This window comes from Rhinoderma darwinii, chromosome 2 (genome assembly GCF_050947455.1).
Source record: "Rhinoderma darwinii isolate aRhiDar2 chromosome 2, aRhiDar2.hap1, whole genome shotgun sequence".
Classification (NCBI taxonomy): Eukaryota; Metazoa; Chordata; class Amphibia; order Anura; family Rhinodermatidae; genus Rhinoderma; species Rhinoderma darwinii.
The window spans coordinates 252,435,592-252,462,817 of NC_134688.1; the positions used below are offsets into that span (position 1 = coordinate 252,435,592).

Genomic DNA, 27,226 nt, shown 5'->3' on the forward strand with positions numbered 1-27,226 from the left:
TTAGGCATAGTTAACGTTTATTACTTCAACACAAAGTAAAACAAATGTGATGGAATTTCGTGTTTTAAGTCTTATAGGCTATGTAAACCTTCAGTCACTTTAATTGTAATGTAGGTTTATTGTGAACTGAACATTTGTAATATGCATTTATTAAAAATGCTGTACCCTTTCAGCTTCTATGTATTCACTTTACATAGAAGCTTCGGCAAGCCGCTGCAAGTCGAATCCATCAGAGCTGTACTAACTGCTCGGCTGACAGCGGCTCCTTTGTGCTTCTGACACACAATCTAATCCTAATACTGATCTGTCAGCCGAGCCGTCAGTCCAGCACACTGAGGGATTCGGCTTACAGAGGCGTTATGCAGCTTCTATGTAAAGCGTATACATAGATGCTGCAGCGCTGAAATGGTACAGCTTTTCTTTAATAAATGTACATTATAAATGTGCTTATCACAATATACATACAATTTTAAAAAAAAACGTTTAATAAAAAGCCTTTTAGCTATAAACTAAAGCAGTTTAAACGTTTTTTTTTTATTGCAAATGTTAAAAAAAAAGTCATTAACATTTTTAATTTTGACTTTGTGAAACAGAGGCTACCTTTATCGCCAGCTGTTTTATATTCTGTCAAATCTTGGTAAAAATAGTCTCCAAGCAATCATTGAGTGGAAGCGCAGATATTGGAACACTTTTTTAATTTTATTAATTTTCTGTAGGGTTTCCACACTAATGTAAAACAGTGTTACACATATAATGCTCACACTATGAAATGTATACCTTCTAAAACGTTACCACTCTGGTGCACCACAGTTCATCTGGGAGAGGTATTGTGTATGTAACCACACTGACACTGCTATAAAGATTACTTCTAACCTCCTAAACGGTCGTTCCGCAGGGCAGCTATCAATGGCAAAATTTTAGCAAAGGTTATGTTACATATTGTGTGCACTGAATGTATTTGCACTATGTAACCCCATTTTACAGAAGTATAGAATCCCTTTAATACATCCACATACAATGTATGTACTTTGCAAGGTTTTTAAATTACATTTTTCAGGATAGAATTTTCTTTAATTGTATTCTGAACAGCCAGCAAGGTGACATCAGCTCAAGATTCAAACTCAAAATCAAAATATTGCTGATCAAAGTAATGTATTCTGACATATCCATCTTCTCCACCACTGCTGTAACTGTAGAGAGATGAAAAAAAACATATCACAATCATGTTACGAATTGATACATATTCGCTAGAAGACCACATGAACTTTCACTTACCTTTTGCGATCTGGGTGGAATGCTAAACTGTTAATGGGTCCAAAATGACCCTTCACTCTCCCAAATTCCTCCTCAACGCCAACATGAAAAAATCTGGAAATAGCAGACAGTTAGTACCTAATGGCTCCATTAACTTAGTATCCCTGAATACATTTGTTAGCGCAATCTTGCTTACCTAGCCTCAAATTTGCCAATCCTGGTGGATGTTGTTGTGACATCCATGGCTTCCTGTCCTCCTCCCAAAACAACCTGCACAACAGTTAATGTAAAAAGTCAAACTTCGCTTGCTTGCAGTTTTAGTAAAGGTTTAAAATGAAACAGGTCACCAGGACAGAGCCCTTTTAATTGGGGCATCTATAAGGGCAAAACACAATAGCTCCCTCACCCTCAATGAGAAATCAGAACTGCTAAGGGGCAAACGTTTTAACCCCTTAACGCTCCATGACCTACTATTAGGTCATGCTAACTAGAGCGTTCGCGCTCAGTGACCTAATAGTAGGTCATGGAGTAAACACGGCGCCGTTCGTGCGGGGCGCGTTCATGAGCTGTGACAGCTGCTGTTTCACACAGCAGACTATCACAGCTCAATGTGCAGGGACCGATCGCGGAGGTCCCCCGCCGATTAACCCTTTAGAAGCCGCGTTCATTAGCGACCGCGGTTTCTTAAGGGTTAAGCCACAATCGACGTCCCGATCCACGATAGCGGGCCGCGATGGCTACTATGGCAACCAGAATCCTAACAATGGACTCTGGCTACGCCATCGACGGAAGCCTAGTGGGTCCTGACGAAGTCAGGACCCACTATGCTTGCTGTCAGTGTAGTGCAGTGTATTAGAATAGCGATCAGGGCCTCGTGCCCTCAAGTCCCCTAGAGAGACAAAGTAAAAAAGTGTAAAGAAGTAAAAAAAAAAAAAGTGTAAAAATAAGAAAATAAAAGTTTTAAAAGGGATAAAAGTAAAAATCCCCCTTTTTCCCTTATCAGTCCTTTATTATTAATATAAATAAACAAATAAACTATACATAATTGGTATCGCCGCGTCCGTAACGACCTGAACTACAAAATTATGTCGTTATTTATCCCGCGCAGTGAACGCCGTAAAAGAAAATAATAAACCGTACCAGAATCACAATTGTTTGGTCACTTCATCTCTCAAAAAATGGAATAAAAAGAGACCTAAAAATGGTACTGATGGAAACTACAGTTCATTACGCAAAAAATAAGTCCTCGCACGGCTTTATTGATGGGAAAAATAAAAAAGTTCCGGCTCTTAGAATAAGGTAACACAAAAAGTGAATGATTTTTTACAAAACGTATTTTATTGTGCAAACGTCACAGGACATAAAAAAAACTATAAACATCTGGTATCGCCATTATCGTATCGCCCCGCAGAATAAATAAATAAATAAATGAAAAACAAGTAGAATTGCTGTGTTTTAGTCACCGCGCCTCTTAAAAATAGAATAAAAACTGATCAAAAAGTTGCATGCACCCCATGAATACTACAATGAATTCCTCAAGGGGTCTAGTTTCCAAAATAGGGTCACTTTTGGCGGGTTCCACTGTTTTAGCACCACAAGACCTCTTCAAACCGGACATGGTACCTAATAAATTAAATGAATTAAATGTCACCTCTATTTTGCTCTAAATTCATGTGAAACACCTAAATGGTTAATAAACTTTCTAAATGCTGTTGTGAATACATTGAGGGGTCTAGTTTCTAAAATGGGGTATTTGAGAGGGGTGTCTAATATATGGGCTCCTCAAAGCAACTTCAGAACTCAACTGGAACCTAAAAAAATAAATAAAAAGAGGCAATTCTTTGCTTCTTACATTATACTGATAATGAGCCGTGCCCACACCGAGAAGACCCCAGTTTTGACCGTTTGTATAAACGGAGACCCTTATTAGACCGTATCAGTGCCCGGTTTGTCCAAGCATACACCCCCGAGAAGTGTATTTCTATTGCGGAGTCCTTGGTACATTTTAAAGGGAGGCTTCAATTCCGCCAGTACCTGCCGGGTAAGAGGGCAAGGTATGGCGTGAAGATGTATAAGCTGTGCGAGAGTGCATCACGGTATACCTACAAATTTAGGATATATGAAGGGAAGGACACCAGTATTCAGCCCCCAGAATGCCCCCTTTACTGGGAGTTAATGCAAAAATTGTGTGGGATTTGGTGCACCCACTGCTGGACCAGGGTTACCACCTCTACCTGGATAATTTTTATACCAGCATCCCACTCGAGGTGCCTCGCTTCCAGAAGTCCTGCGGCATGCGGCACTGCTAGAAGAAATCTGAGAGGCCTCCCTAAGACTCTGCTTGGGCAAACACTTAGAAGGGGTAAGAGCAGGGCACATTCTAGCAGCAACATATTGTGTGTCAAGTACAAGGACAAGAGAGATGCCACACCAGTACCCATGTACCTGTACGAGGCACCAGTACAGAGACCCCCAAACTAGACTGCATCCTGGACTACAATAGGTACATGGGAGGGGTGGACATGTCAGATCAAGTCCTGAAGCCCTACAGCGCCATGCGGTGTGGTATAAGAAGGTGGCCCGTGCACATCATACCGATGGCATTGTATAATGTGTACGTGCTACGTTAATGTGCAGGCCAGAGGGGAACTTTCCTGGAATTTCAAGAGGTGGTTATCAAGAAACTAATCTTTAGGGACCAGGAAGGGGGGCCACACACATCGTACCAGGGCAACACTTTCCAGGAGAAGTTCCCCAAATTGGCAAGAAGGGATAAAGTCAATAGAGGTGCAAAGTCTGCTATAAGAGGGGGATAAGGAAGGACACAATATATCAATGTGACACGTGTCCCGAAAAACGAAGGCTCTGTATGAAAGTGTTTTAAAATTTATCATACATCCCTTGATTTTCAATCTACCCCAGTTTTACTTACCCTGATGCACTCCGCACAGCTTATCCCCCCTCGTCTTTCCCTTCTGAGCCCTGCTGTTTGCCCAGGCAGCTGATAACAGCCACATTGTGGGTATTGCCATACCCAGGAGAACCCACATTACAGTTTATGGGGTGTATGTCTCCGGTGAAAATGCTCACTACACCTCTAGATAAATGCCTTAAGGGGTGTAGTTTTTAAAAAAAGGGTTACTTCTTGGGGGTTTCAACTGTACTGGTACCTCAGGGGCTTCTGCATACATGACTTCGCACCTGAAAATCCCCAGTAGGCCAAATGGTGGTCCTTTCCTTCTAAGCCCTCCCATGGGCCCAAACGGCAGTTTATCACCACAAATGGGGTATTGCTGCACTCAGGACAAATTGGGCAACAAAATGGGGTATTTTATTCCATGTCAAATGCGACATGGCACCCGAAAACCAATCCAGCAAATTCTGGACTCCAAAGAACACATAGCGCTCCTTCCCTTCTGAGGCCTCCCATGGACCCAAACGGCAGTTTTTCACCACAAATGGGGTATTGCTGCACTCAGGAGAAATTGGGCAACAAAACTGGGTATTTTGTTCCCTGTGAAAATAAGAAATTGTGATGAAAATGACATCATATTGGAAAAAATGTCATTTTTTTAATTTCACAGCCCAATTCAAATACGTGCGGTGAAAAAACTTTGGGGTCAAAATGGTAACAACAACCATAAATGAATTCCTTGAGGGATGTAGTTTCCAAAATGGGGTCAATTCTGGGGAATTCCTACTGTTTTGGCACCTCAACACCTCTCCAAACCCGGCATGCTGCCTATAATATATTCTAATAAAAAAAGAGGCCCCAAAATGCACTAGGTGCTTCTTTGCTTCTGAGGCCTGTGTTTTGGTCCAGGAGCATACTAGAGCCACATGTGGGACATTTCTAAAAACTGCAGAATCTGGACAATACATATTTAGTAGTGTTTCTCTGGTAAAACCTTCTGTGTTACAGAAAAAAAATTAATAAAATTGAAATTCAGCAAGAAAAATGAAATTTGCAAATTTCAGCTCCACTTTGCTTTCATTCCTGTGAAATGCCTGAAGGGTTAAAAAAACTTTCTAAATGCTGTTTTGAATACTTTGAGGGGTCTAGTTTTTAAAATGGTGTTTTATGGGGGTTTCTAATTCATAGGCCCCTCAAAGCCACTTCAGAACTGAAGAGGTACCTTAAAAAAAAGGCTTTTGAAATTTTCTTAAAAATATGAGAAATTGCTGTTATGTTCTAAGCCTTGTAACGCTCAAGAAAAATAAGAGTGTTCAAAAAACAATGCAAATCTAAAGTAGACATATGGGAATTGTGAACTAGTAACTATATTGGGTGGTATAACCATCTGTTTTACAAGCAGATGCATTTAAATTCAGAAAAATTCTATTTTCTCTAAATTTTGCAATTTTTCACAAATAAACACTGAATATATCGACCAAATTTTACCACTAACATAAAGCCCAATGTGTCACGAGAAAATCTCAGAATCGCTTGGATAGGTTTAAGCATTCCGACGTTATTACCACATAAAGTGAAATATGTCAGATTTGAAAAATGGGCTCTGAGCCTTAAGGCCAAAACAAGGCTGCGTCCATAAGGGGTTAAGCATAAAGGTATTTACTTACATGATCATAGAGTGGAGACAGTGCTGCAGAGTTTACTGGTCTCTCTGTACGAAAGGTCTTCTGATGTTCTAGGGTTGTGCAGTCAAAGAGCTGCAAAGGAAACATTGATTAACTCCTTACACTAACATAACCATGTATGCGTGAGAACAAAAAACAAAGCGGTCCTCAAACAATTTTCAACTTTAAGCTCTTTTATATGAATAGTGCCGTAAAGAAAAAGGTTTGTTTATTTTTACAACACAAAACTAAAATCATACATGTTAATGGATATCTTAATTTTTTTTTTTTTATATAACGGAAGCCAATTGCAGAAGTATACAACTGTAAATGAATACAGCCGCATAGGTTTGCATCCCTTTTGACAACATAGAAATTCACTGCCTGTCTAAACGTTTAAAATTATTTTGACAAAATTCTAGAAAATAGGGCACGAGATGCCGAGGATCTGGGTATAGGCGTTGGCAACACAGATCGTGAATGCTTAATGGAGATATCTTAGGTCACAGTACACTAGGTTGTGTGTGTGTCTGAGACAAACTGGTCACAATTCACATATCGCTGCGACACTCCACAAAAGTGATAACAAATAATAGTTGGCCTGTTTGCCACAGATAAGCAAGATTCCCAACGTGTTTCTGCTCCCCTATAGCATAGGGGAGCGTTCTCAGGGGTATAAATTGAGTGGATATAACTAAATGCCGGTCAAGACATATTATGCGGTTTGTTTGGTTTTCCGGCATGCACTAGACACCGATTGTCTAGAGCGCGCCGGGGAAACCCTAGAGTCTTATACGGCTAAAGCCCCACCTCCTCTGGTCGCGTCAACGGGATCTAGATCAATCGGTGAGTAAGACGTCATAAATAATGCCCACCGAATAGGACTGCCCCTTAGTATCATCGTGACAAATAGAATAGATGCATAAAGCATCAATGATCTCTAGGAGAGCTTCAGGCGGCCATACATACACCGCTGAACAACACTACAACGAATATAGTAAGTAAGGAAGTAAAAATTCACATGAGTGAGTGCCATACTAACAACGAGAGGAATATATCTTTATGAAAATAGGGAAATATGTCCCAAATGGATAGAAGAACGGAATGGAAAATAGATAACCCCGTGATTACTGGAGGAGAACCGTAACATGCTGATATAAAACAAATAATTACAGGTTCTGATAAACTTAATGGAGGTAAAGCAAAAAAGGGAGAAGGTGTGGCATAAATGCATGTCGAAGTATATATGGAACAGTTCGAGGAGAGAATTGAGCAAAAATGTGATGGCTTAAATTGGAAAAAATTCAAATATTTAAAGAAAGGGAAGGTAGGATATTTTTTCATTAAAGCCCAGTGGTATGATAGTTTGCCTCCTTCTGCAAGATCCGCCTGTCCCAATCACCCCCTCTCAACGGTGGTTGAACATGTTCCATCCCCTGAAATTTAAGAACCATTGGGTCCCCAGAGTGGCACTCCCATACATGCCTGGAGAAAGATGTGTCATGCTTCCCAATAATATCACATACATGATCCCTAATTCTACATCTGAACTCTCTCTTCGTTTTTTCCAACATATTGTGTCTCACAGACAAGTAATAAGATACACTACCCTTTTAGTAATGCAGTTAATGAAAGATCTCATATGGAAAACTTCTCCGGTTGTCTTGCTCTTAAAAGTTTTACTGTTCCAAATGGAGCTACATGCTTTACATCTGCCACATCGATACGTTCCCTTCAGGTTGGATGACAACCAAGTTGTAGTACTCCTAGCCTCAAAATGACTGTGTACTAGTCTGTCTTTAATATTTCTGCCTCTTTTAAAAGTAATCTGAGGCCTGTCACCAACAAGGCTGCCTACATCTGGGTCTGCTTTGAGGATGTCCCAGTAGGAGGTGAGTATCTTCCTAACTTCATGGTGTGCAGCATCAAGAGTTCGTATCACTCTGATGGTTTCCTCCTTCTCTGGATGTATTTTAGGATTTAGGAAAGATTCTCTATCCGCCACCAGGGCACGCTGGTATGCTGTTTTTAGAACACCACTGGGGTATCCCCTACGTTCAAACCTCTCTATTAAACCTCTTGCTGACGTCTTGAAGTCTGACACAATAGTGCAATTTCATCTTGCTCTCATGTATTGTCCCTTAGGTATGCCCATTTTGAGGGGTTTGGGGTGCCAACTCTCCCAACTTAGTAAACGGTTTGTTGCAGTATTTTTTCTAAACATTTTTGTCTGAATGTAGCCCAAATCGGTTTTCTCTATTTTAATGTCAAGGAATGTTATGGCCCTTTATTTGATTTCAGAAGTAAAATAGAGGCCCATATCATTGATATTCAAGATGGATACAAATTCCTTGAACTCACCAGATGTACCTGACCACAAAATGAACACATCATCAATGAATCTGAGCCACGTCAAAATGGAAGTATATTTCTCCATTTTCTCACAGAACATAAATTCCCCTTCTCCCACCAGCCCAAGAAAAGGTTGGCATAGGTAGGGGCACAGGGGCTGCCCATTGCCACCCCCCGAGTTGGCGAAAGATTTTGTGATCAAAAACAAAAACTTTATGTTCCAATACAAAACGGAGCAATGTTAGTACAAATTGGTTGTGTGCATGAAGAGTCCCTCTATCCTGGAGAAAGTACTCCACAGCTCCACACCGAGTGGGGAATGGAGCTATAGAGAGCCTCCACATCAAGGCTAGCCAAGAGAACGTTGGGATCACATCGAATACCCTCAAACTTCCTCAGCACCTCCATCGTATCTCTCACATACGATGGAAGTGCCGTGACAAAAGGTCTAAGGATCCTATCCACATAGATGCTGGAATTCTGGGAAACACTGCCAATGCCAGAGTCAATTGGTCGACCTTTCAAAGTCCCTTGTGGATTTTAGGGAGACTGTAAAAAGTGGCCACCTGTGGACAGTTTCCCAAAATAAATACCAATTCATTGGCATCAATAATCCTATCACGCTTAGCCTCGACCAAGATACATTTAAGCTCAGTTAAGTAATTATGCGTGCGATTTTCATCCCTCACGATAGCAAAGTTTATCCTTAAGAATGTTCATGCACATGGTAATATATTTGGTACGATCCATAATAACCACATTTCCCCCCTTGTCTGAGGGTTTGATTATAATATCAGAGTCGTTCTCCAAAGTCTGAAGGGCCAGCATTTCTTCCCATGACAAATTATGATCCAAATGTTTGTCAACTTCCAATTTCCTAAGTTGATCGGTGACAACTTTCAAAAACACATCCATCAGTGTGTTGTCATTAAAGGGTGGATTCTTGGTTGAGGGTGCCCTCAAATCAGTGAAGGGGCCCTCATCCAAATCTCTCTGGCCCTCATCCCATAAATCCTGAAGAACCCTAACATAAGGAAGATCTTCCTCCTGGATCCCCAATTCCGCACATTGTCACTTATCATGTGTCCTGAAAAACTTTTTCCATTTTAATTTTATAATGAATAAATTGAGGTCTTTGACCCAGGAAAAAAGATGAAACCTATTGGCAGCTATAGCCTTCCTAAACACTTTAATCTCATCACTGGTGAGATTTCTGGCAGACAGATTGATAATCTGCATTTCATCATTGTGGCTAGGGGTACCATAGGTTAAACCACCCTTTGATCCCTGAGAAGATAATAAGAGATGGGATGGCTTGTGCCTAAAAAACCCTCTCTGTTGGGTGCTCTTCCTCTATTTCTACCTCTTTGTGCAGGACGTGAAGAAATTTTACCCTGAGGCCTGTTACGGGCTGTCCACAGCGGATACCTCTGGGTTTCGGAGTATGATATATCCGGCTTGGAGGATGATAACTCGGTGTCGACCTCTTGATACCCATTGGGCTTGGGACCAGTCAAATACCCTACCCTTTCTTAAATCGGTGGTATCACGAACATACCGAAAAGGTTTTCGTTCCTTAATATGCGCCGTAAATTTTTCAATAGCTTGTTGTAGGGTAGTTTCTTTTTTCTCAAATTCTGCACTCCCAGTGACTTGATCAATCCTTTCCCTAAGTTCCTTAGAGCTACGCGCCAGGAGACTTTTTTCCTCCTCTAATAAAAGGCCCATAAACCTAAGAGATGAGTCTATCGACTCCTTTTCCCATTTTTTGAGCAGATCTCCTGAACGCAGCCTTGCTGCTGGAATGAGGGTAATTCTAAGCCCGAGACAAACTGGTCACAATTCACACATCGCTGCGACACTCCACAAAAGTGTTTTCCCTGGGCGCGCGCTAGACCAGTCATCAGTGTCTAATGCACGCCGGAAAACCAAACAAACGTCATAATATGTGCTGACCGGCATTTAGTTATATCCAGGCAATTTATACCCCTGAGGACGCTCCCCTATGCTATAGGGGAGCAGAAACGCGTTGGGAATCTTGCTTATCTGTGGCAAACAGACCAACTATTATTTGTTAGCACTTTTGTGGATTGTCGCAGCGATATGTGAATTGTGACCAGTTTGTCTCAGACACACTCAACCTAGTGTACTGTGACCTAAGATATCTGACACTCCATTAAGCATTCACGATCTGTGTTGCCAACGCCTGTACCCAGATCCTCGGCATCTCGTGCCCTGTTTTTTAGAATTTTGTCAATAAAATTTTAAACGTTTAGACAGGCAGTGAATTTCTATAATTCAACTTAAACGTACACCTTTTTTGCACTGATCTCTTTGGAATATACTTTTTGACAACATGCTTTTTATGGCTGAAGATGGTGTGAACATAAGCAATGTTATACTTTCAGGCGGTTTTGTTTCATGAGAAGGTTCTCAAGAGTTGCAACATGGCTATAAAAACTCCACTCTTGGTGTGAAGGCAGAGTCGTGCCTGACCATACTTTTCACCACTATAAATTAGTTTTCTTTTATATTTTCACACCATTAAAAACTAATTTGAGAATCGAACATCTATAAAACATTTCTTAAAAGGAAGAAACTTCTTAAAGGGACTTCAAAAATGGACTTATTGTTTGAATACATTTTGTGTGTTAAATGCGATGTACATCTTTGAAATAGACATTTTTATTATTAAAAAAAATAAAATTATCAGTGTAATTGGTGCAACTGCTTAAATACATTTTATTAAAAATTATTTGTACTTTGAGATACAGTTGCTTTGTATCCTGTATACAGAGCAGCTGCATCTAGCACTGAAACCTGTATCTGTCACATCTAATTTCATAACCTAGATGCCATCGATTAAAGGTGGATCCAGCGTGACAGAGGCATGTAGGAGCTGCTAACACTGAACAAAGTCTTTCACTGATTCAAGTCTCAGCGCACGATACAGCTGCTCTGTATACATGATACAAAGCAGCTGTATCTCAAAAAGTAAAAACGACAATAAAATGTATTTAGGAAGCTGCACCAATCACAATGATGCACAATTTTATTAAGAAAAAAAAAAAAAAGACATTTCAAAATAGTCTTTAAAAATTCTTTCGAATGTTTTTTTTTGTTTATTTTCAATTTTCTTTGTGATTTACAGATTATAATTTTTTTTAAAAAAAAAGATTGTTTCACTATCTGGTTTTAAGTACAAAAATATATATATATGCAATACATTCCCTTCATTAGTCACTATCAGCTGTAGAAGTTCTTTACCTTAGCCGTGCAGTCTTTGGATGCTGTGATAAACATGGTCATATCTCTGGAGGCCTGAATATCATTTATCTGCTTGGAATGCTCCTTGATAGTGTTGTCAATCTCTCCAGACTAAAGAAAACAAAAAGGTTTAAAGAATCCACACACATCCCTACAAGTTTAATGGTTTTTTACATCAAAGATTCCAGATGGGAAAAAAAATCCACTAAATTCCATACAATAACAAAAAGAGGCCAAAGTGTAAGTAGCTGGTGAAAATGACCGGTTGCTCACCTTTGCACTATACTGGTTGAGCTCTCCATTTTCATGTCCAGCGATGATGTTTTCTCCTAGAGGCCCCCATACAGCACTTGTAATCTTTGACTCACTACAGTTAATCTTCATGTAAGGCTGGTTTTCCTCTGCAAAGTTTGCAGAAAATAAACCATCAGTGAGATCAAGATGTTCATGGTCATATACAATTCATATGGATTATGAATATTTAAAGTGTATGCAATCTTGTACTGGTCCCGAGTTACAGTCTATTCTATAGCCCAGAGCTGCATTCCCAATTCTGCAGAGAGCTAAAATCTTCCAGCATTCTCTGCTGGCTAAATGTCTGATGATTTGCATACTAGATATAGTCCAACAGCCACTAAACAATAATCGGATTTAGGAATAGAGCAGTGAATTAGAGACTTTTTTTTACTCAAAAAGTAAAAATGGACATGTAAAATCAGAAGTTAGAGCTGTAGCCAAAATTTGGGAATATGGTTTGGCTGTGGTGGTCATTTTTGGGAAAAATAAAGCAGGAAGTGTAGGCATAATAGGGGTCACACTTTTAAATTAGCTTCTGAGAAACTGGTGACCAATTGTCATTTTAACCCTTTGGGTATGTGCACACGTAGTGACCAAAAACGTCTGAAAATACGGAGCTGTTTTCAAGGGAAAACAGCCCCTGATTTTCAGACATTTTTTTGAGCAACTCGCGTTTTTCACGTCCGTTTTTGGAGATGTTTTCATTGGCACAGTACGTCGACAAACCCATTCAAATGAATGGGCAGATGTTTGCCGACGTATTGGAGCCGTATTTTCAGGCGTAAATCTAGGCATAATACGCTTCATTTACGCCTGAAAATAGGTTGTGTGAACCCAGCCTTTCAAGACGAGACTCATTTTAGTTTATATGCTTTTGTTTTTTCCTCTCTGCCTTCAAAAAGTCATAACCTTTTTAGTGGACAGCCATATGAGGGCTTAATTTTTACGGGACAAGTTGTACTTTTGTAATGGTACTATTTAATATTATGTGTGATGTACTAGGAATCTGAAGAAAAAAAAAATTAGAATGGCTGGAATTGGAAAAAAACAGCAGTTTCACCATATTATTATGGGTTTCTTTTTTACAGCGTTTAATGTACGGTGAAAATGACACGTTATCTTTAGTCTGCGGGTCAGTGCGATCACAGTGGTACCAAATTTATATAGTTTGTGTTATGTTTTAATAGCTTTAAAAAAAAAAAATTCAGTTTGAAAGAAACGAAAGATGTTTTGCATCCATAGTGTGACCCACGTAACTTTTTTAAATTTCTGGGTACAGAGCTGTGTAAGGAGTCTTCTTGTACGTGGAAGGAGGAAAGATGGTTTTATCAATACCTTTCAGGGGAATGTCTGGCACATCTATCACTTTTTATTACATTTTGTTGTGGGGGTTGAAGTGGCAAAAAAACCAAACAGTGAATTGGCCATTTTGACCTTTTTTCGAGCTACGACGTTCACCGTATTGGATCAATATTTTTATACTTCGGGCATTTTCTGGGTGACTTGAACCTTCGATCATTAGATCACTTATGCCATAGACTGCAATATCACAATATTGAAGTCTATGGCAAAATTACTGCATTGCTATTGAGACCTGGCAGGTCTCAATAGCAATCTTCCTCCAGCAGGGCTGGGAGCGTTCACAAGACTCCCAGCTGTTACAGGAGTACACGGGCACACTATTTAGTCGCACGGAAGCCGGTGACCAGCCCCGAAGCGAAAGGGGGAGTAAAAACCCTTCAGATGCCGATGGTCACATGGCGTTACTATTGAAAAATGGCAACCATAACAAAACAAATAATGGTCACTCTGTAAGGTCCTTTTCACTGATCTTGATGCGGAAACTGTTGATTTCAATGGGAGGCAGAGGGGTTTTTCCCACAACTGCTTTTGGCTACTTGCAGGAAAAAGAAAAAAAAAAAGCGGCATGTCCTTTCTTGCCTAGGTTTCCACATCTGACCTCAAATTGAAATAAATGGGAGGCTGAAAAACCTGTGGCGCTCATTTCAGAGCGTTCTTCGCCCAATTTAATGGCCGAGAGTGAAAAACACTGAAAACTGGCTCAAAATTCCTGAAGATATTCTACGGCAGATTTTTTTCAGCCTGCAAAAAAAACTGTGTGTGAACAGGGCCTTAGGCTGGATATTTTGGATGAAGTTTTTTGAGCAAAAGCCAGGAGTCGATCTAAAAGAGGACATATACGAGTCTTTACTTTATACTTTTTATTTTTCTATCCAATCCAGTGTTTAGCTAAAATAACTGCATCAAAAACAGTCACAAAACCTGTGTGAGATATATCAGCCTCAGTAAAACAAACATAATTACCATAACGTGTCTAGCGCTCTAACGACTGATATTTTATTTTTCCTTTAAGCTGTTCAGGTGTGTCTGACAAGAAGCTATCGATGGCAGAATGGTGAATGGAGCTCTCTATAATATGTATGGGTTTATTCATCTGAAATGCTACAGTAAAAGACCGCATTATTACTGCACTGCAGAAACCATGGGTATTTACACGCTGCGGTGGGGTTGGGGGAATTCAGATTTGCCACAATTGCATTTTTGTGTACAACTGAAACAGTGTTGAATTAGAAACTGTCAGTAAATTAGTGACAAAATCTGTATGTAAACATACACGGTTATTGTGGTTGGGTAGAGGTGCCGAAATGACTTTTTAAAAAAATTTATAAGATGTACTATAAATCGAAGTAGGTTAACGGTTGAAAAATCTTTGTTAGAACAAAGTATTGGATCCTGTATGGCAGCACATATACTACAGTTCAGTATTACGGAGCTATAGGCACTCCCGATGCCATATGGTGCATTCTTCTAGGGAATAATACATACGTAATATGTCATCGCAATGAAAAACATTCTCTCTCAGGAAAAAAAAAAAAACCTCCGTATGAAATCAGAGGTATACAGTTGTTCAGTACGGACCCATAGATTTCTTGTGCATTAGCCTTACTTGAAAACACTGTTTTGGGAACCTTTTTTCTGAATAACATTTTCATCCTCACCAATCTGAGATGGGTCCCTTAGGTCGAAGAAGTTGACAAAGCACTGGTAACCCATCTGCTTATCTGTTGAAAACATGATGATATTTCCTCCAAAGTCAAATCCACAAGTTCTGACAGCTGAATTTGTTTCCAGCAAGGCCAGCTGTTTTCCTAAAGGTCAACAAAAACGAAAAGCAGACAATAAGGACAACCACAAAACCAGAAATGTACAAAAATAAGCTTGAAATAAGGAGGACTGCAGTAAAATGTGGTTTTAGGTGAAACGTAAGCGAGTAGGTTTTAAAAAAATCAAAGTCCCAGATATTCAAACCATTATTTTAAGCCATTAACCACTTCCCGCACCTTGACGTAACTGCACATCAAGGGGAGCAGTAACTTTGCGCACCTTGATGTGCTGTTACGTCTGTACTTTGACAGTTAATCGCAGCGGCCCATCGCCACGAATTTCGGCAGTTAACCCCTCAGATGCAGCGTTCGATTGCGATCACCGCATTTAATGTGTTTAGCGCAAATCGGCAGCCCACACGTGAAACCATGGGGGCTGGCGATGGTACCCATGGCAACCGGACACCAGACAATGACTTCCGGGTTGCCATGTACAGAAGCCTATGAGGACCAGCCGGAGTCTTGTCCTCATAGGCTTCCTGTCAGAGTGACTGTCACGTCACAATGATAGTTACAACACATTACACTACGTAGGTAGTCTAATGTGTTCTAGCAGCGATCAGAGCTGCAAGTCTAAGGGTATGTGCACACGGTGAGAGACTTTTACGGCTGAAATGACAGACTGTGTTCAGGAGAAAACATCTGCCTCGTTTCAGCCGTAATTCCTCCTCTTCGCATTTTGCGAGGCTTCTCTGACAGCCGTAAATTTTGAGCTGCTCTTCATTGAGTTCAATGAAGAACGGCTCAAATTACGTCTGAAAGAAGTGTCCTGCACTGCTTTTGCCGAGGCTGTATTTTTACGCGTCGTCGTTTTACAGCTGTCAAACGACGACGCGTAAATGACAGGTCATCTGCACAGTACGTCGGCAAACCCATTCAAATGAATGGGCAGATGTTTGCCGACGTATTGTAGCCCTATTTTCAGACGTAAAACGAGGCATAATACGCCTCGTTTACGTCTGAAAATAGGTCGTGTGAACCCAGCCTTAATGTCCCCTAGTGGGACAAGTAAAAAAAAAAAAATGTTTTATAAAAGTTTAAAAATAAAAGTTGTAAGTTACATAAACAAAAAATACTTTTTTTCCTATAATAAGTCTTTTATTATAGGAAAAAAATGAACACGTTAAAAAAGTACACACATTTGGCATCACCGCACTGCGTTCGTAACGACCCAAGCTATAAAACTATAATGTTATTGTTCCCACACAGTGAAAACCACAAAAAAAACAAATGTCAGAATTACAATTTTTTGGTCACCACCCCTCCCAAAATATACAATAAAAAGTGATAAAAAAAAAAGTCATATGTACCCCAAAATAGTACCAATAAAAAAAAAGTTATGGCTCTCAGAATATGGGGACAAAAAAATTATTTTATAAAAAAAAGTGATTTTATAGCGCAAACGCTGCAAAACATAAAAAACCTATATACATAAGATATCGCCGTAATCGTATCAACCTACAGTATAAAGTACAATTTTAATTTATAGCGCAGCGTAAACTACGTAAAAAAAAACCGAAAAAAAAAAACATCGGCAGAATTGCTGGTTTTTGGTCACCTTGCTTGCCAAAAAAATGGAATAAAAAGTGATTAAAAAAACGAATGTACCCCAAAACTGTACCAATGAAAACTACAGATTTTCCCGCAACAAATAAGCCCTCACACAGCTCCGGTGGAGAAAAAAATAAACAAATTCTGTCTCTCGAGAATATTGGGATGCAAAATGTGCAGAGTGTTCCAAAATCGGATAAGATCGGGCGCCATTTATCAGTGCGATACCGGCCACATATCTATGAACTATTATTTATTTACCCCATTATTATACCCTGATGTTCTCCGCACAGCTAACATACGCCCCCACATTATAAACTGAAATACAAGTAAAATCCCACACAACTATTACCAAGCAAAATCTGCGCTCCAAAAGCCTAATGGCGCTCCCTCCCTTCTGAGTCCTACAGCGTACCCAAACAGCAGTTTACGTACACAGATCTAGCATCGCCATACCCAGAATAATATTTTATGAGGTATTTGTCTTCAGTGGCACAAACCGGGCAGAACATAGTGCACTAAAATGGCATATCAGTGGAAAATTTTAATTTTCACTCCGCACCACCCGCTGCGCATTAGAGACTCTGTCACCACATTATAAGTGCCCTATCTCCTACATAAGGAGATCGGCGCTAAAATGTAGGTGACAGTAATGCTTTTTATTTTAAAAAAACGATCTTTTTTCACAAAGTTAGGAGCGATTTAAGTTTATGCCAATGAGCTTTCTTAATGCCCAAGTGGGCGTACTTTTACTTTCGACCAAGTGGGCGTTGTACAGAGGAGTGCATGACGCTGACCAATCGGCATCATGCACTCCTCTCCATTCATTTACACTGCACTAGCGATATAGTTATATCACTATGTGCAGCCTCATACACAAACCATAACATTACTACAGTGTCCTGATAATGAATACACATGAAATCCAGCCTGGACGTCATGTGTACTCAGAATCCTGACACTTCTGACTCTTTTTTGTGAGATTCCAGCAACGGATACGAAATCTCGCGAGATCACGGAGCTAAACGAGATTTGGTTTCACTTGCCGGAATCTCACAAAAAAAGATTCAGAAGTGTCAGGATTCTGAGTACACATGACGTCCAGGCTGGATTTCATGTGTATTCATTATCAGGACACTGGTAATGTTAGGGTTTGTGTATGAGGCTGCACATAGTGATATATCTATATCGCTAGTGCAGTGTAAATGAATGGAGAGGAGTGCATGACGCTGATTGGTCAGCGTCATACACTCCTCTGTACAACACCCACTTGGTCGAAAGTAAAAGTACGCCCACTTGGGCATTAAGAAAGCTCATTAGCATAAACCAAAATCGCTCCTAACGTTGTGAAAAAAGATCGTTTATTTAAATAAAAAGCATTACTGTCACCTACATTACAGCGCCCATCTCCTTATGTAGGATATAGGGCACTTATAATGTGGTGACAGAGCCTCTTTAAGGCTCGGAGCCCATTTTTCAAATCTGACATATTTCCCTTTATGTGGTAATAACTTCAGAATGCTTTTACCTATCCAAGCGATTCTAAGATTGTTTTCTCGTGAGATATTGGGCTTTTTGTTAGTGGTAAAATTTGGTCGATATATCCAGTGTTTGTGAAAAATAGCAAAATTTCTAGAAAACTTGGAAAAAATAGAATTTTTCGGAATTTAAACATATCTGCTTGTAAGACAGAGGGTTATACCACCAAAATAGTTACTAGTTCACATTTCCCATATGGCTACTATACAATGGCATTTTTTGAACCTTCTATTATTTTTCTAGGATGTTACAAGGCTTAGAACATAAACAGCAATTTCTGATATTTTGAATAAAATTTGAAAAGCCTCTTTTTTTTTTAGGTACCAGTTCAGAAGTTGCCTTGAGGGGCCGATAGATTAGAAACCCCATAAACACCCCATTTTAGAAACGAAACCCTTCAAAGTATTCAAAACAGCACTAGAAAGTTTATTAACCCTTTACGCGTTTCACAGGACGTTAAAGACAAGTAGAGGCGAAATTTACAAATTTATTTTTCTTGTCAAAAAATCCTTTTTATTCATTTTTTTCTGTAAAACAGAAGGATTTACCAGAGAAACGCAACTCAATACTTATTGCCCAGATTCTGCCGTCTTTAGAAATATCCCACATGTGGCCGTAGTGGTTCTAATGGACTGAAACACCGGCCTCTGAAGCAAAGGAGCACCTAGTGGATTTTGGGGCCTTGTTATTATCAACCATGCCCGGTTTGAAGAGGTCTTGTGGTGCCAAAACTGTGGAAACCCCCCAAAAGTGACCCTATTTGGCAAACTATACCCTTAAAGGAACTTATCGAGGGGAATAGTGGGCATTTACACTTTAGGTTTTTTGCTGCATTTTGTGGAATTTGGCTGTGCAATTGAAAATCAAATTTTTCCGATAAAAGGTACAAATAGTTTTTTTTTTATTAGGAATATAGGAGAAAAAGCACCCCAATATTTGTAAAGCAATTTCTCCCGATTACGGCAATACCCCATACGTGGTCATAAAATGCTGGTTGGACACACGGGAGGTCTCAGAAAGGCAGGCGTTCTATTTGGCACGTAGATTTTGCTGGATTGCTTTCTAGGCACCATGTGGCATTTGCAGAGCTTGAGGTACCAGAACAGGGGAAAACCCTTAAAAGTGACCCCATTTTGGAAACTAGACCCCTTGAGGAATTCATTGCAGTTTTCATGGGGTGCATGCGACGGTTTGATCAGTTTTTATTCTATTTTTAAGTGGCGTGGTGACTAAAAAACAGCAATTCTACTATCGTTTTTTATTTTAAAAAAATTACAGCATTCACCGTGCGCTATAAATGACATTCACTTTAATATGCGGGGCGATACGATTATGGCGATACCAGATGTTTATAGTTTTTTTATGTCTTATGGCGTTTGCACAATAAAATATTTTTATAAAAACTCATTTACTTTTTGCATTGCCGTATTCGAAGAGCCATAACTTTTATATTTTTCCATCAAGAAAGCCGTGTGAAGACTTGTTTTTTGCGTTTTTAGGTACATGCGACTTTTTAATCTCTTTTTATTCCATTTTTTGGGAGGTGAAGTGACCAAAAAAATTGGGATTCCAGTATGGTTTATTATTATTTTCTTTAAGGCTGGGTTCACACGACCTATTTTCAGGCGTAAACGAGGCGTATTATGCCTCGTTTTACGCCTGAAAATAGGGCTACAATACGTCGACGTACTGTGCAGACGACCTGTAATTTACGCGTCGTCGTTTGACAGCTGTCAAACGACGACGCATAAATGGACTGCCTCGGCAAAGAAGTGCAAGGCAATTCTTTGCCACGTAATTTGAGCTGTTCTTCATTGAACTCAATGAAGCACAGCTCATGATTTACGAGCGTCTCAGACGCCTCGAAAAATGTGAGGAGCATTTACCTGTGAAACGAGGCAGCTGTTTTCTCTTGAAAACAGTCTGTCTTTTCACACGTAAATGACAGCTAGCGTGTGAACATACCCTTTTGGCGATCACCGCGCGGGAAAAATAACTAAATACTTTTTTTGTTCAGGCCGTTACGATACCAATTATGTATAGTTTATTTGTTTATTATTATTTTTTAATAATAAAGGACTGATAAAGGTAAAAATCCCCCTTTATCCCTTATTACTTTTAAACTTTTTTTTTTAACCTTTTTATTTTGTCCCACTAGGGGACTTGAGGGCAGGAGGCCCTGATCGCAATTCTAATACACAGTGTATTAGAGCTGTCAGCTGCTCGCTGACATCAAGCATAGTGGGTCCTGAGTTTGCCAACACAATCCGACACTACAGCACAGCAAGCCTAATCTCGTTTGAAATGACAGGTTACATCGTAATCTCGCGAAATTACGCTTGCCTTGCTGTAAATATCACAGAGACGCTACAGGAGTGACAGGATTCTGAATACACATGTCCCAGCTAGAGGTAATGTATATTCATTGTCAGGACACTGCAGTAACGTTATAGTGTTTTTATGTGGCTGCACATAGCGATATAGCTATATCACTATGTGCAGTGTAAATGAACGCCCACTTGGCCAAAAAGTAAAAAACACACCAAGTTGTTCATTAAGAAACTCATTAGCATAAAGCTAATTTAGGTCATAACTCCGTCAAAAATGAGTTTTTCTAAATAAAAAACACTGCTGTAATCTACATTACAGCGCCGATCACATCATGTACAATATAGGCCACTTATAATGTGGTGGCAGAGCCTCTATAACCCCTAAGCCACGATCGCTATTGAATGCAGCTTCTAAGGGGTTAAACAGTGGGGACACCGTGATTGGTCCCCGCTGAAGGAGCTGCGGCAACTGCTGTACGAGACAGCAATTGTCACAGCTCCTGTGTGTGTCGGGACGACGACCGAAATGGCCGACCCATGACGTACTATTAGGTCATGGAGCGCGAATGATGCACTTACCAGGACCTAATAGTATGTCAAGGAGCGGGTAGGGGTTAAATCAAGCAACATCAAAGAGAGCCGGCAACACAGTAAATGTTCTGGTGATAAGTGAATCAGCGGAAGAGAATTGCACAGCTTAGAAAACCATGTGGTTTAAATGGAACAGACTTAGAAAAGAACACAATATGTAAGATTACAATTGAGATTTTTTTTAATTTACCTGTTTCACAGTCCCATAATCTGCAGGAGTTATCTGCTGATCCAGAAAGAACATGACGTGTGTCCCCTGCACACTTGAGTTAATGATGTTAACATGTAAAGATCAGTGCTAGATCACTAATAAAGTTAAACTCTAAACAAAACTGCATTGGTCAAACCACCTCCAGCTCATTTTGAAGCTCAGCTGTTCATTTTAAACAATCTATAGCAGCGATACAGGCTAAACATTTTTTTATAAAAAATATATCAAATAGGCGCTTGACCGGCGGCAGCGCTCACACAAGACCGCGGACTGACCGGCGGCAGCGCTCACACAAGACCGCGGACTGACCGGCGGCAGCGCTCACACAAGACCGCGGACTGATTGACTAAGCAAATAGTTTACATAAAATGATGTGCTTTACGTTCTGGTTGTCTGCAGACGCTACTAGGGGAGCTGCAGGCAACCAGAATATTATGTTTTAAACCCATGTCTATGCAGCATGGCTTCAGGCAGAATTTATTTATTTTTTTAAATCACTTGGGCGCCTTTGGCTCCTGGGTCTAACATTTTAGGAGCCAAATAACATTGAAGTTCATGTCAACTACATAGCAAAAGACAGATTAAAAGCTGAACATTTATTAAACTTTTAAGGCTCTGTTCACAAATATTTCTGTTCAATTTGGCTCGTTACTTTTTGACGGTCAAAATAGCGTAGCATGCTTCAGTATCGCATCCAGCAAAGAAAAAAATAACAGATACCCGACAAAAACCATGACTGATCCAATTTGTCAGTAGAGGAAGAAACTGATTCCGCAATAATTGATCATGATAGATCATAACGGATCCACCATGGCTCCTGTAAAAATCGAAGCCATGACGCAAGTGTGAACAGAGCCTTATAATTCAGTTAAAAGGTAAGTGTGTGTTACCTTTTAACATAGTTACATAGTTACACAGAATTATTAAAAGTTACATTTTAGATACCTTTGGTCTAGAAATAAAGCCTCAAATAGATACATCAGATTCCAAGGTTGATCCAAATAACTAATTGGCAATTTCTATTTTCTCAGTGATATTTTTAATCACTTAAAGGGGTTTTCCCATGAGAGACATTTATGACATATCCATATGATGTCATAAATGTCAGATAGATGCGGCTCCCACCGCTGGGATCCGCACCTATCTCCAGTACCGGGCCCCCTAAACCCCATTCAGCCGCTCTGTGTTGTGGCTGAATGAGGTGAATTCCGAACATGAAAAAGATTACATGGTCGTGAGTTACGTAAACAGCATAGCTCGCTGAGCTATGCTGTTTCCGTAAGTCAAATATAACTGAATGGTAATTACGGAAACTGCGTAGCTCGCATGCTACGCTGCTTCCGTAACTCCCATTCATTACTATGGACGTTACGGAAACAGTGTAGTTCAGCGAGCTATTCTGTTTACCTAACTCACGACCATGTAATCTTTTTCATGTTCGGAATTCACCTCATTCAGCCATAACACAGAGCGGCTGAATGGGGTTTAGGGGGCCCGGTACTGGAGATAGGTGCGGATCCCAGCGGTGGGACCCGCATCTACCTGACATTTATGACATATCCTGTGGATGTGTCATAAATGTCTCTCGTGGGAAAACCCCTTTAATCTGTGACATTTAAGAAAAGTCGGAATCAAAAGGATACAGTCAACATCCACACACCACACTGCTCCTGTGTGACCATTGTAGGTTCCCAGACGTTCTCCGTTCACAGAGTACCAAACGTTAACCACCTAGGAACAAAGATATAAGAAACATTAAACGAAGATTACAGCATATCCTGCCTGTGTAATTTAACAGAGGATGGTGGGGATCACCCCAATATTTCATTTAACAGTGGAAAAAGTATTAGACTTTCAATGTCAGTAAATTACTTACTGGATCTTTAGCAACTGTGAAAAGCAGGTCCCCATCTCGGTTGTACTTTATTTGTGTGATAGATCGCTCATGGCCCTGAAGCAGGATGGGTCTCTTAAAACAAAAATCATTTTAAATTGGGAGACAGGTTTGATTTACAGTAATTCATTAGTCATTGATTATAAACAACAATTTAAAATAAAGCTTAAGATGATATACTGTATTTCATATAAAAGGCAGGAGATAACTGACCTGACTCCATTTTATCTTAGTGTAGTCAGGACCCCTTCCAATATCTGCGTGTAGTAGTCTGTTCCACCACACAATGTGCATCTCTCCACGACTTGCTGCACTATCGTGGAACATACCACAACTCACATATACTAGAGGAGGGTTCTGACTACATTAGGCCATGTTATGTTCACATAATGCAAAATTGACATATTTTGGTCCAGATTTTGACCCTAAAGATCCTTTCAAGTGAACCAGGTTGAGCAGTTTTCTAATACATACTTTGTGTATCAATGTCACAGATTTCAAGACCTCTGCTTGTAGTCTTTGAATATGAATCTTCCATTACAGAGGAGGAAAATCTGTCCTGATCATGTAATGATCACAGATGCTCTGCTCATAACAGGACAGAGATCTGATAACTATACTGTAACAAACCATGCACCTGTGTGAGCATCACATGACCAGTACAGGTTTCCAACTATCTAATAGACAAGCAGCTTGAAAACCGTGAACAATTGATACTATATTATAAAAGGGTGCGAATTTACCTAATGCAATGAATAGGCGTTATAGGCATTTATCTGCATTAAACGGCTGCGGGTCTCATACAGAAGAGGGAGACCAGGAGTCTGGTGACCACCCTTTGCAGCAGTCTCCATACAATTCAATGGTGAGACGGCTCCACATCTTGGGTCATAAAGATCGGAATACCGTTTTGAAGATTAGATCTCCCGCCATCACCAATTTCTGCAGACATATCCTTAATCGACATGCCCTCTGAAGTACATGCGAGTATGTAGTGGACTCGTATTCAGCTGATCTCCAGTTTATTGTGAAACAGACTGGGAAGAAATATTGCTGTGGAGACCTAATACGTAAGGGACAGGGAATTGTCCGAACTTGCCTTGACCGCAGATATAAGAGCTCATAATGTTTCCGCTCACTCACCATTATGAACGCTGCTGCCGGTTGTACTCGGGCGCGTGTTAAAGAGACCCGGAAGTGGGGATGATAGAGTATTTACTTCCGGCTCTCTATGGTACTAGCACCGGAAATGCTGTCACCACAGGGTAGAGAAGCCGGAAGTCTGATCTTTTTACTTATAGCCCTGTACATAGAGTCTTTGCCGGCTATGACTACCTGTGGCCTCTAGTTCCCAATGGCTCTTTCTGCAGGCGATGCGTTGTCTCTTCTGTTTGTGGCCGTACTCTGGGGGGTTACCAACCCCTTCTTGAGAAGAGGAGCAGAGGGGGTTGAACGTGTGATAGTGGAAGGGAGAGTACGGAGATTGCTGTATGAGGCAAAGTTCCTGATATCTAACTACAGGGTGAGAGACACCAGGGAAACTGTAACCAGTCCTATACAGACTAATAATAGTGGTGTCTCCTTAAAGGCTATGTTTTTTTTTTTTATCAGTGTGATTGTTGCAACTTTCTGAATACTTTTTATTAAAAATAATTTTTACATTTTGAGATACAGCTGCTTTGTATTCTGTATATCGTGCACTAAGATCTTAATCCGTCAGACGGTTCAGTGATCGGATCGATCTGCTATCGATCACCACATCTAAGTTCATAACTTAGATGTGATTGATAACTGGTGGATTCTGTGTGAGCCGCTGACACTGAACCCATCAGTCCTGTGGACCTGACGGGTATAGGCTTTAGCGCTAGATATAGCTGCTCTGTATACAGAATACAAGGCAGCTGTATCTCAAAACGTAAAAATTATTTTTAATAAAAAGCATTTTGAAAGTTGCACAAATCCCGCTGAAAGACTTTTTTTTATTTAAAAAAATAACTATTTCAAAGGTGTATATAGCTTTTAATGGTTTTATTAACTAGCTGCTTTCATGTGCAAAAAAACAGTAAAATTATCCATGTCAAAGTACACGTTATACTGACACCGTGTGCCCACCTCTGAACAGCATTTCACAGTTATTGTAACGTAAAAAGTTGTGTAACTTGCGATATACATTACATTATTTATCTTGTACCAATCCTGGCCTGCATTACATTCCAGAGCTGCAATCACGATTCTGGATACTTCAGAGCTGACATCTCCCAGTATTTCTTGCTTCCTCAATATATACACAGTTTGCTGTGGTGACTTGGATTCTGGGAAGTGTAGTCTACACCAGACCCTACAGTAGTCTGATATATGGAAAAGTTAGGAATGCCCATATACATTAGACCAAACTCGGCTGAACCCACCGATCTATTGTGTATAGGGGGGGCACCTGACTCTTCCACACTGCAGATGTTGGGGGGAAAGAAGGAAAAGGTATGTTTGATTCCAACATGTCTCATCCGTTGTTCCCACAGAAGATATGCCGCTGCCAGAGGGGTAGGGGTAGCCGCAGCTTACTCCCCTCTCCCCATTGACATAAACATGCCGGATTTACCACAAATCGTCACATTTTCAAATTGATTGTTTATAGCCGCATGTTTTTGCATGTAACCAACAGTTTTACCCGTAAAACCACACGGATTTGCAGTAAAACCATATGTTGCCACGGGTTTCAGCTGCTCTGTGCCCACTACTTGTGAACTGTTAGCTAAACTGTTAAGTGTACCTCGAGTTATAAAGAAAAAACATTAGGCCTTGTTCACACAGTGATGCAAATGAAGCATGTATTTTTTAAGCTAAAGCCAGGAACGGAATCTAAGTAGAAGAAATATATAAAGGAAGGCCTTAACCCCTTCCCGTCGTAAGCAACTTTCAGATTTTCATTTTCGTTTTTTCCTTCCCACCTTCCAAAAGCCATAACTTTTTTTATTTTTCCGTCGATCTAGTCCTATGAGGGCTTGATTTTTGCGGGGCGAGTTGTAGTTTTTCTTAGCGCTATTTATTTTGGCATATAATGTACTAGGAAATGGGAAAAAATGGTTTGTGTGCGCTTCGTTTTTACGGAATTCGCTGTGCAATTAAAACGACATGTTAACTTTATTCTGCGTGTCAATACGATTACGGCGATACCAAATATATATAGTTTTTTCTATATTTTACTACTTATACATGTAAACAACTAAGTGTAAAAAATTAAATTTATTTTGTTTCGCCAAATTCCGAGAGCCACAACTTTTTTATTTTTACGTAGATTAAGTGGTATGAGGGCTTATATTTTGCGGGATAAACTGTAGTTTTTAATGATACAATTTTGGGAACATGCAATGTTTTGATCACTTTTTATTCTATTTTTTGTGGGAGATGAAGTGACCAAAAAATAGTGATTATGGCATATACAATTTATTTATTTTTTTACGGCGTTCACCGTGCGGGTTAAATAATGATATATTGTAATAGTTCAGACTTTTACAGATGTGGCGATACCAATTATCGCCCCCTCTTTCTACTGATTTAAATGCTGCGGTCGCTATTCACCGCGGCATTTAACCGGTTAAAAAAGCGGGAACGCGCTTGAGCGCGATCCGGCTCGTTACTGTGAAGTGTCGGCTATAACATACAGCCAACACCCGCATCGTATGGAGTGGGTTCACTCCGTGAGCCCATTCTATACTTCCCCTACCCGGCTATGACGTATGGATACATCAAATGTCGGGAAGGGGTTAAAGTGTCACCTCTCCTGGATCCAATTCTGCATCATATCTGCACTGTGTGAGCCTTATAGTGCAACACTATGCAAAATAATATTTTACAGTATTTCGTTAGGGAGAAAAAGAGAGAGGGAAGCGCTTCATGTGGGGACCTTAGGTTGTTCAGGGTGGGGGGGAGTTGCAGTTATGCTCACTTTTTTAGTTGTGCAGTGAGACACAACCACTCAATGTGTGTTATAGACAATGTATTCCATCTACAGAACTGTCAGCCTAGAGTCGTTCCCGGGTCTCTCGAAGAAAGCCGGTAATTCGATCGGAATAAAAAGGTCTAAAAACGAGTAGTTACTTTGAGACTCTCTGTGGCGCTGTTCCTCAGGAAAAGATGCAAAGACTCTTTTATCACATAAAAATAAAACGCAGTGCAA

At 40.1% G+C, this 27,226-nt stretch overlaps 2 protein-coding genes across 2 annotated transcripts in view; one reads left to right on the forward strand and one right to left on the reverse strand.

Moving 5' to 3' along the window:
• Window positions 1-24,299, reverse strand: EIF3I (eukaryotic translation initiation factor 3 subunit I). The gene is made up of 11 exons (XM_075853134.1): window positions 24,193-24,299; window positions 23,032-23,124; window positions 22,799-22,886; window positions 21,135-21,200; window positions 14,769-14,918; window positions 11,725-11,852; window positions 11,452-11,562; window positions 5,836-5,925; window positions 1,451-1,524; window positions 1,276-1,368; window positions 1-1,190 (listed from the first exon to the last, which is right to left on the reverse strand). Exons 1-11 carry the CDS (start codon window positions 24,193-24,195, stop codon window positions 1,109-1,111), a joined length of 978 nt encoding a protein of 325 aa, XP_075709249.1. The 5' UTR covers window positions 24,196-24,299; the 3' UTR covers window positions 1-1,108.
• The window catches only part of TMEM234 (transmembrane protein 234), a 5,234-nt gene continuing 2,290 nt past the window's right edge, over window positions 24,283-27,226 (forward strand). Inside the window, exon 1 of the mRNA XM_075853135.1 lies at window positions 24,283-24,571. Within this exon, the coding sequence (XP_075709250.1) occupies window positions 24,404-24,571 (168 nt within the window). The 5' untranslated portion in view covers window positions 24,283-24,403. The remainder of the gene's footprint in view (window positions 24,572-27,226) is intronic.

Excerpts from the sequence above, each read along its gene's own strand:
- EIF3I (XM_075853134.1), bottom strand. Across the intron at positions 21,201-22,798 it reads GTGGTGTGTGGATGTTGACT|GGGACACACGTCATGTTCTT; the intron begins GTATCCTTTTGA and ends TCAAGTGTGCAG. Across the intron at positions 1,525-5,835 it reads TGTCTCCACTCTATGATCAT|GTTGTTTTGGGAGGAGGACA; the intron begins GTAAGTAAATAC and ends ACTGTTGTGCAG.